We start from the raw sequence: 14,046 nt of genomic DNA, 5'->3' as shown, positions 1-14,046 counted from the left end.
ACAGTATCACATTAACAAATACAATTTAACTTAATTTAACATTTTTTTCCAGGGTGAAAACAAATCTGAATATTTTCTGGGACTGAAGCCTATAGGAGTAGTTGTTTATAAGAATAAAAAGCAAGTAGGAAAGTATTTTTGGTAAGTAAAATCTATAGCCCATATCAAAATGGATGGCAAGCAACAATACATATACAAACTTCGTTCCTTCTTTTCCATCTATTCAATCTTCCAAGTACTGTAAATATTTTTCCTCAAATTGGTAAAGAAAAAAGTCCCTTTGATTGAGATGTGAGTCCTGATGATTGCGTGAATACACCCATGTATGCTTTGATAACTACATACATAGTCCTCGGTTTATAACCATAATAGAGCCTGCTCATTATGGTCATAAGTTGTGATGATGTAAAGCAGGTGATCACATGTCCAACCTGATTTTACAACCTTTTATTTCAATGGTTGTTAAGTGAATCACTTGGTCATTAAGTGAACCAGTTGTTAAGGAAACACATGATTGCTCTAGGGCATTTTTGCAAAAAACTGGAAATAAAAGCCGGTTTTAGGCAAAAAGTCATAAATTGTGGTCTATGACTGTGAGATCCCACAATTCAACCCTATGCTAAAAATATTCTCTTCTATTGATAACAGTGTTAACAGGTTCTCTTTGCATACACACCACTATATTCAGTTATTACCTGCATCTATAATGTATTACTTGCATTTTCTATTGCAATAAAACAGCTTGGGGGAAATACAGCTTAGGGTCATGGTGGACTATGGAATGCTTATTTCTAATTTAGAATTAATTTCTGATCTATTATAGAGAATTGGTATAGATATACCTATATATTTCTAAGGAATTAAAGAATGGTTATTGTATTAACTTTTTATAGTTAGAGTGATTCTTTCAATATTTCCTGATTAAATGCATTTCTATATGTGTTTTTTATCTTCTTTAAAAAACATTTCAGGCCTAGAATTACCAGGGTCCACTTCAAAGAAGCTCACTTTGAACTTAGAGTTTTGGGAAAAGATGTAAGTTTATATTTTTATAACTTTTAATTAAGTGTATTATGCAACCCTGTAAAAAGTGTGAAAACAATAAAAGGCATTAATAAGCTGGCAGCATGATTGTGGGTCAGACCAACACACTTCACAGTTTAAGTGTTGTGGGGAAAATAGGAGGCAGGAAGGAATATTTACACTAACTTGAGCAGTACAAAATAAAGGTAGGTTATAGATCCAATAATTTCAGAATATAATTAATAATTGTGAGATTTATGGATAAATCTGCAATGGATTGTTCTGTAAACAATTATAAGTAGTCAGTTAAGGATGGTAATTGATGTAGGAATTTCCATCACCAAGCAATGTGGTCATAAAGCATGATATCACATGACTACTTAACAATGGAAATCACACATTGTTAAATGAGTCTCAGGCAACTCACAAGCAGGCAGCCTGTGTAAGGTATGGGGCCAGGGATGGCTGTTGTCAGGTAGGAAAGGTTGTGTGAGTGGCCTGCAAGACATGCAAATTTGGAAGGCTGGAGTAGTTGGGCAGGGAAGGGAGTACAAGGAATAGTTCCAGTGTGGAAGGATCAGGAGTGGGTATTTCCAGACAGAGGAGAATGCAAACAATTTATGACCTTCCCTGTCAGCTTCCCCATTGAGTTTGCTTGTGGAAAGTCAGCAGGGAAGGTTGCAAACAGTGATCACATGACCATGGGATAGCGCAAGCCAATTGCCAAGTACCCAGATGGTGATAATGTGACTGCAGTGGTTCCGTGATGGCCAGAATTTCAAGGACAAGTAAGTCTCCTTTTTCAGTACCATTATAACATGATGATGATGAAAAATTGTAGAAAATAATTAGTAATATCTCCACTACTGCTCTTTTGTCTATCTCTTAAATTTGAGGTGGGACTTTTAAAGTTCTTATAATGTAGCATTCCCTGACATGATACTCTCTGGATCATAGCTGGTAGTGATTAAGGCATCAGTCTAGAAACCAGGAGATGGAGTTCCAGTCTCACCGTAGGCATGTAAGCTCAGTGGGTGATTCTAGTCAGTCACTCTCTGTAACCCACAACATCATTCATGGGTGACAAGCCAATCAATCTGTTCCAGTCACAAGTAAATGCTCTACTTTTGGTTGATCCAAAAACGGATGCTGAACTTGTAGGAAAACACTAGGAAGAAGAAGAAGACTTGTATTTCTAACACAAATGTTACAGTAGAATGTTTGCCTTGCTTGTAATGTCTACATAAATGAGGCAACATGAAAGTAAGGCAATCAGGAGTGAAATGCTACCAGTTCGGGCCAGTTTGCCCGAACCGGTAGTAAAAATGCTACCGGTTCCCCCAAACCGATAGTAAAAGTATGCTTTTAAAAGTTTTTTAAAAGTTCTGAGGCTCGCGTGGCACAGCTGATTGTCACACAACTGATTGTCGGAACTTTTAAAAAACTTTTAAAAACATTTTTTAACTACTGGTTCTCCCGAACCAGTAATTAAAAATGCTTTAAAAAGTTGGGAGGTCCTACGCATGTTTGGAGGTGGCGCAAGCGAGTGACGTGACCGTGCGTGCTCACATTGCTACCGAACCGGTAGAAAAGGTAAGTGGATTTCATCCCTGAAGGCAACTAATGTATAATGTATGCATATAATAAATATGCCTATATGAATGGCATGGTGGCCTATAGGTGGAGCTCTCACCTCACAATCAGGAGGCTGTGATCCTAGATAGCGACAGATATTTATCTGGGCACAAAGAGAAAATATCTATTGTGAGCTGCACAAAGGAATCAGCAAGGGCATCCAGCCAGTAAATGCTCAGCTTCATTCATTTGCCCCACTTCACCCCAATGCAAGGAATTGCAGGGTCACTAAAAGAAACAAATTGTGCCTGTATAGGACTTGACTTTATTACTAATCCTGATTAAAACCATTCTTATTTTAATAAAATGATGAAATTATATTTTTGTACTACAACTGGGATTGTCTACTGGCCATCACAGTAATTCAGTAATGAAGAAACAAAGAGATTGTTTGCCCAAAACCTTTTAGTATTGGAAACATTCTGCATACGGTAGAAAAGTTAGCTGGAGTGATGATTGAGTCTCATTTTAAATGGCAGTAAGGTAATATCCATATTTGGTGATTGCAAAATGAATAGACCAAACTACTTGGCAATTTTTGAGATCAAAAATTCAACTCTTATTCTTCCAAGGTGCCAAAGTGAATCAATAAATATCTAATACCTGATATCTTTGTAGCTTTATGGGCTACATGGTATATAAGTGTTTTGCAATGACTTTCTTCCAGGACATTTCTTCAGTTTCTCAATCTAGCATGCAGCTCTGTTATTCTCTCAGTCAAATATTTACAGGTTCATTCTTGTTAGCTTCCAACTTACCTTCCAACAAGATCAGCCAGGTACTGATACCTGCTGAAACATGTTTGGGTAGATGGACTGTCTAAAATTCAGTCCTGAGGGATAAAAATTAGCAATTGTACATGTGCTGTTGATAAATTACCAATTGAAGTGTAAGGTGAAATTAGTTGGAGAGATCATCCCCTAAACACATTCTTAAATTGTATGTAATGTAATATATATATATTCATTATTATTTTTAAAATAGTTTTATAAGTCTTGTTGACTTATTTCAAATATTTTATCTATTTTTCAGCTGAAAACCTTACATAGCAGCTCATAAAAACCTGCTTTAAAAAAAAGAATCCTTTTACAATGTTGCTGTCTAAAAACCTGAATATACACACTTGCGCATGTGTGTGTGCGTGCGCGCGCGCACACACACACACACGTTGGGATAGAGCAAGAAGAAAGAAACTCCCTTAAGCATAATTTCCAAATTAGAATATGTCTAGCTGCAAAAGAAAAAAACCCGAGAACTACAAACATTTGAATCCTAGCTGAGCCAGTGGTCTGGCTGATGAGGTCTCTCAACATTGCTATTAGAAGATACCTACTGTATATCTTGTGTGAAATATGTAGATTGTATGAATATTGTTTTATAGTAATTCAGCAGTTTAATTAACATTTCCAAGTTGAAACTCCAGAGTGACTCAAACCATCAAAGTGTACATTCCCAAATCAATTTGGAAAGATTCAAACCGTATTAGAGATGTAACAGACTTTTGTACATGTGCAGATGTATTTTTTCTGTATCTATCTGAAAATCCAAGTGTATTCAATTTCTGCATTGATATGAATGTCCAAACTGCATTGCATCAATTTTCCAAATCTATACAGATTGATTTTAATGATAATTTTCCAATGAAATTCTAGTAGAAAATAGGGCAAAATGTGGACTGATCTATGCTATCTTTAAATAATTGCAGAACTAGTTGAACAGTTATATTCAATTAGTAGATGTCAAGTGACTTCACACTGAAATAGAAGGAGATATCAAGTGGAATATTACAGGTCCTAGTTCTAGGCCAGGGGTGTCCAAACTTGGGAACTTTAAGACTTGTGGACTTCAACTCCCAGAATTCCCCAGCTGGCTGGGGAATTCTGGGAGTTGAAGTCCACAAGTCTTAAAGTTCCCAAGTTTGGACACCCCTGTTCTAGGCCCTGCATTCAACATATTTATAAATTACTTTCATAGGGGATTACAAAATATGCTATCCAATTTGTGGATAGTAAAACGTTAAGAGAGAATGCTAAGCATCTATTTGGTCAATCTCAAAATACAGAGTTTTGACAAACTGGACCAATAGACAGAATCCACAAGGAAAAAATTTAATACGGTGTCCTTCATTTGAATAGGAAAAATCAAAGGGATAAGAGAGATGTAACCTTAATACACGTACATGTGTAAAGGTTCTGAATCTACAAATCAATTTGTATTTAAAACAACTCTCGTTCATATATTTGGTCCCCAGTTAACGAACCAAAGAAAAAGACAAAAGCCCTACCAACATTCAAAATGATTTAGATAGTACTTGAGATAATGGGTGATCTCTCAGGGTAAAGTGATCAAAGTTCTACACTGTATCAGTAGGCATAACTTCAGTGAAATTCTCAATGATCACAAATGGTGTTTGATCGGGGGGGGGGGTTGGACATATAAAGTGTATTTAGTACTTACAGGCTCAGGTTATTACCGTAAGTGCAAATCCTTTACATCAGAGTGAGCCCCATAATATTATCATTTTTTTTTATTTCAGTGTAATGAAACTTCCTTCTTTTTTGAAGCACACAACAAAACTGCATGCAAGCATTTATGGAAATGCTGCGTAGAACAGCACACCTTCTTCAGGTAGGTGAGCTGAAACTCTGCGGAATCTATTACTGAACGACAGTAAAAAGTATATCTGAGTAGTTTAGGGAAGATATATTTAAATCTTATCTAAAGTTTAAAAATCAAATGTTTTGGATTCTTTTGCTTGTCTAACTGTTTAGGGTAAGTGTGCACATTTCATTAGACTAGTTTGGATCTAAAAATAAGAATGGAAGATAAGTAACCACTGGTTTTGGTCTGCAACTGCACAAGCAAGATTTTTCCAATTACAGTAATGAGTAAATCTAGGATAGTGATTTTGCTTTACTTAATCTTCCCCCCACCTACTTGTCGGCGGTCCATTTTTTGTAACCCAAAAGGGCAGCAAAGATTTTTCCTATACCAAGGAAAGCCCTTTCACAGAACAAAGGGTAGAACCTTAGAACAAATGGTTAGGGTCTCCTACTTGAGCAGGGGGTTAGACTAGAGGACCTCAAAGGCCCCTTCCAACCCTATGATTCTATGTTCTATGAATATTAGCCCTCAGACATGAATGAATCAAAAAGAAAATACAGGTAGTCCTTGATTTGCACCCACAATGTGGACTAGAAGTTCCATCACTAAGAAAGGCAGTTGCTAAGTGAGTCATGGCTAATCTTGCAATTTTTCTGCCACAGTTGTTAAGTGAATCACTATGATTGTTAAGTGAATCACATCATTAAGTGAATCCGGCTTCCTCCATTGACTTTGCTTGTTGGAAGTTGACTGGGAAACGGGTGGGCTGGGGGTTCGCAGGTGTTCAGGAGAACCTCTAGCTAAGATTCTGCAGTTCGGAGAACCTCCAAAATGCACTCCTGGCTGGCCCACCCCACACTGCCCCTCCCAGGAGTCCCCACGTGGCCTGTTTTGGATGCAGGTAAGTGGAAGGCGCATGTGGCGGCTCAGGGAGGGCGAAAAACTAGCCTACCAGAAGTTCCGGAAGGAAGGAAACGGGCCCGATTCCAGCCTCCAGAGAGCCTCCGGAGCCTGAGGAGGCCGTTTTTGCCATTGAAGAAAGTCTCCGGAGCCTGGGAGGGCAAAACACACACACACACACACCTGCTGTGGTGCAGGAGGCTGACTAGGCCACAGCCACCATGGCCAGGCCCACCCAGCAATCAGGGAGATAATCCCTTACTAAAATTTTTGAAGCCCACCCCTGCTGGGAAAGTCTCAAATGGCGATCATGGAGCATGGAATGCTGCAACCATCATAAATGCATGCTGGTATTTCAGTCATGAAAGAAACATAGGCACTGAGGTCTCCATTCTTACCTGAGAAAACCAGGAGCCATCTCTGTGGAAATATACTGCCAAGGATCCGACCTATAATTGAATAAGGTTTGCCAGTTTGTTCAAGAGACTTGTTCTTTTAAGAGAAAAATGACGAGGTTTCTTTGGGCTACCCTCCAAAAACATCCCCAATGAAGATTTCCTCTTCCTCAGTCTTGTTCCTTTCTCAAAGTACCAAATATTCAGCATCCAAACCACAACTTATTGTTATTTCTTCTGTGGGGAAGGGGGAAATTCGTGACATTTTAAAAATTAATATTTGTATGGATCTATTTGTATGAACCTTTAAAAAAACTATGTGATTTCCAGCTCCCAAAGAAAATAAAATACTGCAATGAAAAATCGCCCTTCAATTATGATTGGGAGGGGTGGGTGGGTGGGCTGCTGAGTCTCTTTGGTAGCCACAGTGAAAATGGTCATGGAAGTGCAGAGCCTGCCAGTAGAATGGAAAGTTTTTCAGTTTGGCAACTGCAGCCAGCACAACACAAATAATCTTGTGGCAGGTGTTTTTCTGAAATAATCAAACTTTATCTCAGACCAGCTTCAGCTTATAGAATGTTGGTGGCAAGATGGAGGGCTGGTTCTGAGCATGTGAGCCCTCTGTAATAATAGAGAAGGAGATTATGTGCGATCTATATTCCCTTTTATTTATGACTAGTCTTCTAAAGACACATGCACTCTGTGTTTTAAACTGAAACAGAATGCCAGAAAATGAATCTAATTCTCTATCAAGAAAACTTGGCAAACTTGGATCTCTTGGTTATAAACATCGATACAGGTAAGAATAAGATAATATTACTATTGTGACTTGAAGCTTTAATTTCAAGATGCATTTATGTGGGGTTTTTTTCTTTGTTCATGAAATCTGGAAGTTTAGGTATTGTTGCTGTTGTTTTCTATCCATTTTTTGAGACAGGTATAAGCACAGCTTTAAAGGGGATTTGAGGAACTCATCTCCAGCCTTTTAAAATTACAGCTGCAGAGTTTGTAAAGCTGAAATATGCTTTAATGTTTTAAGAGTTCTGCTTACAAATATATAGTTTGCTTGCTGATTGTAATGGCATGTGGTAACTTATTTGAGTCAAGATTTACTCCTAGTAATTTCCTGAATATTCTGAAGAAGGGGTTTTTATAAGATACTATTATCTTCAAGATTTTTTTTTCACCCAATGTTGCAGTCTAACTTACATCTCTGGAACTTATTGGTAATATCCCTTCCAGGTATTAACCAATTTCAGTTTTGCTTAGCTTTCTAAGATCCACCAAGGTCCATTAAATGTTTCTACCTTGCTGGACTGTAGTATCAAAAAATTGGATGGCTTTGTTTGTTTGTTTGTTTGTGATGGGGGACAATGTGTATGTGCCTGTACATTGTTTCCTTCATGTATACTTGGAGTAGATAAGTTTTTTCTACTTAGAAAAAACAATTACTTGAAATATTATACCTAGCATATTTTAAATTTATATTCTGAATCATTAGGACACTTACTGTTATTTTACATTCAGTGAATAAAATAGTTAGGAATGGAACTCTGTTATATTCTCATGTAATATACATGAGAATAACTAATATACTCAGTTACTGAAAACTGAATATTTAGAAATTAAGCAAACGTGGTGCCAGCAAATAGTATTTGGTTTTTTTTTTTGAAAAGCCATAGGACACTGGTAATAAAAAACAAAGTTGTACAGCATTACCTTCTCTTGGGATTTCTTAATTTAAGTGTGACTTAAATAAAGTGTGTATATTATGGTAGCTTATGAGAATCATGACTCTTCTTCTTTCTTACCCTCATAACTGAGTAAACAGTTGAGTGCCACTCTGAAAAGTGATTAAATTATGATTTAAAAAATGTCAGCATGGACACATATTTGAAGATACATGTCTACGTTTTATGTACTGTTAGACCCCATCGCAATTGAGAGAGTAAAGTACATATTTATATACCACATTATATCTCTGCCTGATTTGGCTTGACAAAGCCTTGAGTTTGTTTTGTTTAACCTGAAAAAGTCATCAGATATGCAACAATAAGGAAGAAAGCACATATTAACAGTAGAATGTCTCTTTGTTCTAAATTGTTTTGTAAAGTATTTGCAGAACACATTGTTTGTCATTTGAATTCTGAAATTCTTGTACGTTTTCCTTACATTAAGAGTCTAAATCTTGAATCTGGGCAATATAATTGACATTTGTTTTACTAACTGTAATTGTATCAGTGGAACAGTTTGCCTCCAGAAGTTGTGAATGCCCCAACACTGGAAGTCTTTAAGAAGATGTTGGATAGCCATCTGTCTGAAATGGTATAGGGTTTCCTGCCTAGGCAGGGGGTTGGACTAGAAGATCTCCAAGGTCCCTTCCAACTCTACTATTGTATTGTATGGTATGTGGAGCGAATTGTATACAATACAGTGTGTGCAGAATGTGGAAGTCTGTTCACTGCATCTGGTGTGAACACATTAATCTGCATTGAAGAAGCTACACTTCTTGACTATTAACCACTTAGTCAAGTTCAGGGTTTTGTTTTTGGTAGATAATAGTATTTAATAGATTGCTATTCCAGGCCTGATTTTTTTTAATATGCTTAATTTGTACAAATCATCTTAGATCAGGGGTTTAAATTGGCAAACTTCACTCAATTTCTGTAGTTTATACACTCAAAAGAATATTTTTGTATTTAAACCCTTAACACAAGATTTATGCACTTTATGTAGATTCTTCGTTAACTTAAGAAAAGTTCAAATGGGAAAAAAATAGAAGTGTTTAACAGAATTATGAATAATATTGTACAGTTAGCTCTATAAACAGGAATATTGGGACTTTAAATAAGGTTCTCTAGTGAAGGGAGTTAGTTCGGTTACTACTTAAGTGGAGTAATTCAAGAGTACCTTTAAGCTGAAGGTAAAGATAACATTACCAATGAGCAGAGCAGTCCTTTGGAGGGTGAGATGGAGAATCCAAGGCGAGAGAAGTCTTCAGCAAGGTAGCAGGTTTTATTTTTATTACCTTATTTTGCTACAAACGGGGCCCGTCTCATTGATTCATATGGCAGGAAAATAAATGACTCCATTACTGGCAGAGCTTTCTGTTCTTCTAGGGCCATGTCAGAGGACAAGAGGACTTTGGGTCCAAGGGGAGCCTCTTTCTCTCCCATCATACTCCTTTTACCTTCTGTTTGGAACCAGAGGTCTAGCATAGACACACGGAGAAAGCTTCTAAAATCACCATTTCTGAAGGCAGATCTCTGAATTCTTGAATCTTTGAAAACATATCTCTAGGACACCCTCATAGTTATCCTAGTCTATCAGCCACACTGATTATTATGAATTGGAAACGGGGGATGGCATCAGCAGTTTGTCTTTCGGAATGAAGAGGAACCATACCTACTGATATTCCACTTGTCTATCTTTTAGCCCCGCTGGATGGCAGTATCTAGGTAACCTTGACTGATCTTGGTAGGCTGGAGTAGGAAGTCAAGGAAACATCTTGGAAGAAGGCAACAACAAACCATTTTTCTATTGGTGCCAAGAAACTACATAGTAATTGCTTCAGTCTGCTTTGCAACATGTTGATGTGGATACATAGTTGTGTGTAAAGACATAGTTACCACTAGAAAAGAAGCAAGGTAAAGTAAGGGTAAAGTACTATGAGAAATGAGGTTTGAATGCCATGAGAGTAAATTGCACTGATTCTGAAATTCACTATGTTTCCTAGGATCGGTAAGGACAGTCCTAGTTTAAATTTATCATACTACTGGCTTGCTTGCAATAATAGCCTGAAGTCCTAAAGTCACATGCCAGATTTTGGATACATTTGAAGACAGGTTTTTCACCAAGTGACCAACTGTGGCATGAACAAATAAGCTCAGATGTTGGATTAAATAAGTGAATCAGGAAACTCCATATTGTATTAAATAATAATTGTTGGGTTGAGATTAGTTTTTTAGGCCTAAGAGGTTGATTAGGATGAACGGGCTTTTCATAAATATACACATCAGCTTTTGAAGGACAATTGATCATAGTGAAGATGGTAACTTTTAGTCTAAAGGCACTTTATAGGCACCTTGTTCCATTAATCCTAATCTGTTTGGTGAAGTTTTGAAAGATGTACTGCATACTAGTTGAAATGTTGCATTCTTCCAAATGTATAAGCAATACAAACTCAATGGCAAAATAATCTGGTATTTCTAAGGAATGGCAGCAAAGAATCAATGAAATTGACTAGTTTTTTTCAGCAAGTATTTTTGGGAAAAGCTCACTCTATGTGTCTTCCTTAGGAATAATCCTTTTGAAAATCTGTTGTTATGGAACAGCTAGTTGAGAAAAAGAAAAGGCCCAAAACAAAACATGACATTGGTGTGCTTTTTCAATACCATATACACCATAAAGTAAAAATGTGAAACAGAAGTGCTTTATGTCAAATTGAGAAACTGTAAGAGTAACAAAAAGTCTTATAATGGCAGACCAGTTGGGCATATTTTTGTTCTATTGTTTAACTCTTGCTGATACTTGAATTTTTAATTCAATTAAAATCCCCCTTCCCCCAATTAGGGATAAATTGAAATATTTTACTTTGTAGTTTTCAGTTAACTTATCATATAATATTTGTTGCATTTTCTAGTGGGAAGACAGCTTTGCAGATGTATAAAGATATTTCTATCCAGCTTCCTCGACCCAACCAAACAGTTGAAAGAAGTCGTAGTAAGACATATCCAAAAAGAACATCAAAAGAGCAACAATTTGGTAAGAAATGTTAAAGCTCCTATTTGAGTTAGAAATTCAGCAAAGGGAGGATACAGAGGAAAAGCTAAGAAATAAAATAAATCTTGTTGGATCAAATATGTAATTAGAAATAACTGTCGCCAGTGGCATAAATCTAAACCATCTTCATAGTATGGAGAATCAGACACGTCTTCCATAATGCAAAGATGTTTATCAAATTAATGGAGTAAATTTATTTCATTAATGTGTTGGATGTTTTAAAAGTAGTACAATAAGGGCTAATTCAATTTACCATGTAGGATATATATACCATTAAATTATTTGTTAAACTTCAGTTGTTGATAGAGCTTTGACAAGCAATTCTCAATCTTCTAATATAATCTTTATTTATACTGGCTGCTTTATATTTAGTTGTTTAAAATAAATCATATCTATTTGGAGCCTTTCCAATTTCTTAGTATGCAATTTATAAATTGCAGCCATTTACAAATTAAACCACAAGGATTTATATAAATAAATAGAAAAATATTATTTGCAACCTTTATGGTATGTTGAACTGAGAAAAGAATATTATGTTTTTGAATGACTTTTGGAAGGATCTTTTTTCTAATACTTTACATTTATCAAGCTATAAAAAAATAAAGTCTCCTCTTTATGCTATGTCTCATTTACCAGTTTTTTTTAGTTTTATACTTAGTAAAACAATATTTGTTTTCTACTAATAAAAAATGAATCCATTTAATTGTTTTTGCTCTTTAGTGTATGTTTTTGAATAGTTCGCTAAAATTATAAAATTAAAGTTGACTTCTGCCTGTAGAGCTACTCCAGTTGATCGACTGTAACTCACCTCACCTCTGATGAATGGTTCAGCTGGCTGAGCTTTTGGAAAGTTGGAATTTAGCTATGTGTAGAGGGCAAAAAATTGTCTAATCCTTGCACTAGAGAATCCTTTTAGTTTTTTTAGTGATATTATTTAAAGACCCCAAGCTAAAATAACATAATAAATGCAGTTTTAAAAATATGCACATTTCTTTTCCTTTTCTGCGGAATAAAGTCAAATATATTGTTTGAACAGAATTTTAATGTGCAAGATGCTATTATGTACCTAATGAAATTATTATTAGTATTTACTATTTTTATTCAGTATGAGCTTGTAAATACAGTGTAAATTCCATTTTACAGGAATATTAACTATTTCTAAAAGAGGCTGATAAAAAGAAACTTAAGAGATAAAAAAAGAAATGTGTGGGATATAAATTTGCAGGATATCTGGAGGAAGAAATGTCAAATTTAAGATAATTCTGTGAAAAGCATCATTGAGGACTATAGCAAAGTATGAAGAGCAGTGCATTAGCTAAGCTCTTCAAACCTCTCCAGATAAGGAGAGCACTTGAGATCACTTACAAGTTCTCTGGCTTTTGAAAGGACATTTATGTTTGCATGCTTCCTTTTCTTGTCATTTTCGGAAACTTGTTTGTTAACTGCCATTTTCACTTTGTATCAATAGGTTTGATAACACCAAGCGAGTGTTCCTTTACTTGTTAGCAGAATCCTCAATTTAACAATGATTTGTTCAGAGTACTGTTTGAAATTACGTTGCTGCTGCAAAATGGATGTATGACCTATGCCCAAACGTATGGGATTATAGCAGAGGTGGTATTCAGCAGGTTCTGACCAGTTCTGGAGAACTGGTAGCAGAAATTTTGAGTAATTCGGAGAACCGGTAAATACCACCTCTGACTGGCCCCACTCCCATCTATTCTCTGCCTCCCGAGTCCCAGATGATCAGGAGGAAATGGAGATTTTGCAGTAACCTTCCCCTGGAGTGGGGAGAGTATGGCGATTTTACAGTATCCTTCCCCTGCCAGGCTCACCAAGCCATGCACACCAAGCCATGCCACGCCCACAGAACCAGTAGCAAAAAAATTTGGATCCCTCCACTGGATTGCAGCATACCCATAGTTACATGATAAAAATGTGGCAGTTTGCCTGCATTTACAAACACAGAAATGGTGCAATTCATCCACTCACCCATTCCCCCCCACATCTGTTCCCTTTTGGCCACCCTGCACAATGTTACCTTTTGGTAAGAGCTGGGGATGAACCAGAGGCCCAGGACTTTCAGCAGTCTCAGCCAGCTGCCACTGATCAGTAATGATCAATAATCATGTGTGGGTTTTCAGATTGGGCTAAGCCAATTTGTTTCATTTTAGCTGAACATATTGTACAAATACAGCCAATTAAATAAACTATGGCTTAGGTGATATAGTAACATAGCCACTTTCTGGTTTTGGAGCCTGTTGATTTCTAGTTTTAGGACTTTTTTTTAAATTTGATAGCTTTGGAGATTTAAGTACTTATGCAAATTTTGGATTGTTTGTGTTAATACTTTTATTTATTTAAATTTGTTTGCTGCCTAAATCCAGTGGACTCTTTTTCTATTGCCACTCCATCTGATAATAGTTTTAGTAACTATCTATGGGTTTTTTAGTAATTAATCACTTAGGACAACTTATCTTCTAAATGTATTATAGTGACACATACATTTTCTACTTTCTGGAAATTTATGTGCAACTTTTCCATATGCATGCCTCTTTGATTTGGTATTTACTAAATGACCTTTTGAAACTGTATCAAGTGTTTATTCTTAATGATCTGGAAATGTAGGCAACCTGATACTCTCCAAATATCTTAAGCTGTACTGTAGTGGGATTTTGTGTGATAGATTCATTCTTATGAGTAGAAG

At 36.3% G+C, this 14,046-nt stretch overlaps 1 protein-coding gene across 3 annotated transcripts in view; it reads left to right on the top strand.

Moving 5' to 3' along the window:
* EPB41L4A (erythrocyte membrane protein band 4.1 like 4A) overlaps positions 1 to 14,046 on the top strand; it is a 90,187-nt gene that overhangs the window by 54,577 nt on the left and 21,564 nt on the right. For all 3 annotated transcript variants that reach the window (XM_081943433.1, XM_081943432.1, XM_081943431.1), the window contains 5 exons: positions 53 to 141; positions 972 to 1,035; positions 5,195 to 5,286; positions 7,279 to 7,356; positions 11,200 to 11,321. In XM_081943433.1, coding sequence (XP_081799559.1) covers positions 53 to 141; positions 972 to 1,035; positions 5,195 to 5,286; positions 7,279 to 7,356; positions 11,200 to 11,321 — 445 coding nt within the window. The remainder of the gene's footprint in view (positions 1 to 52; positions 142 to 971; positions 1,036 to 5,194; positions 5,287 to 7,278; positions 7,357 to 11,199; positions 11,322 to 14,046) is intronic.

The sequence above is a fragment of the Natrix helvetica genome (assembly GCF_964273705.1).
Source record: "Natrix helvetica genome assembly, chromosome: 2".
In the NCBI taxonomy this organism is placed as follows: Eukaryota; Metazoa; Chordata; class Lepidosauria; order Squamata; family Natricidae; genus Natrix; species Natrix helvetica.
The sequence above is the reverse complement of the archived record's forward strand: the minus strand, read 5'-3'. Positions and strand labels throughout refer to the sequence as shown.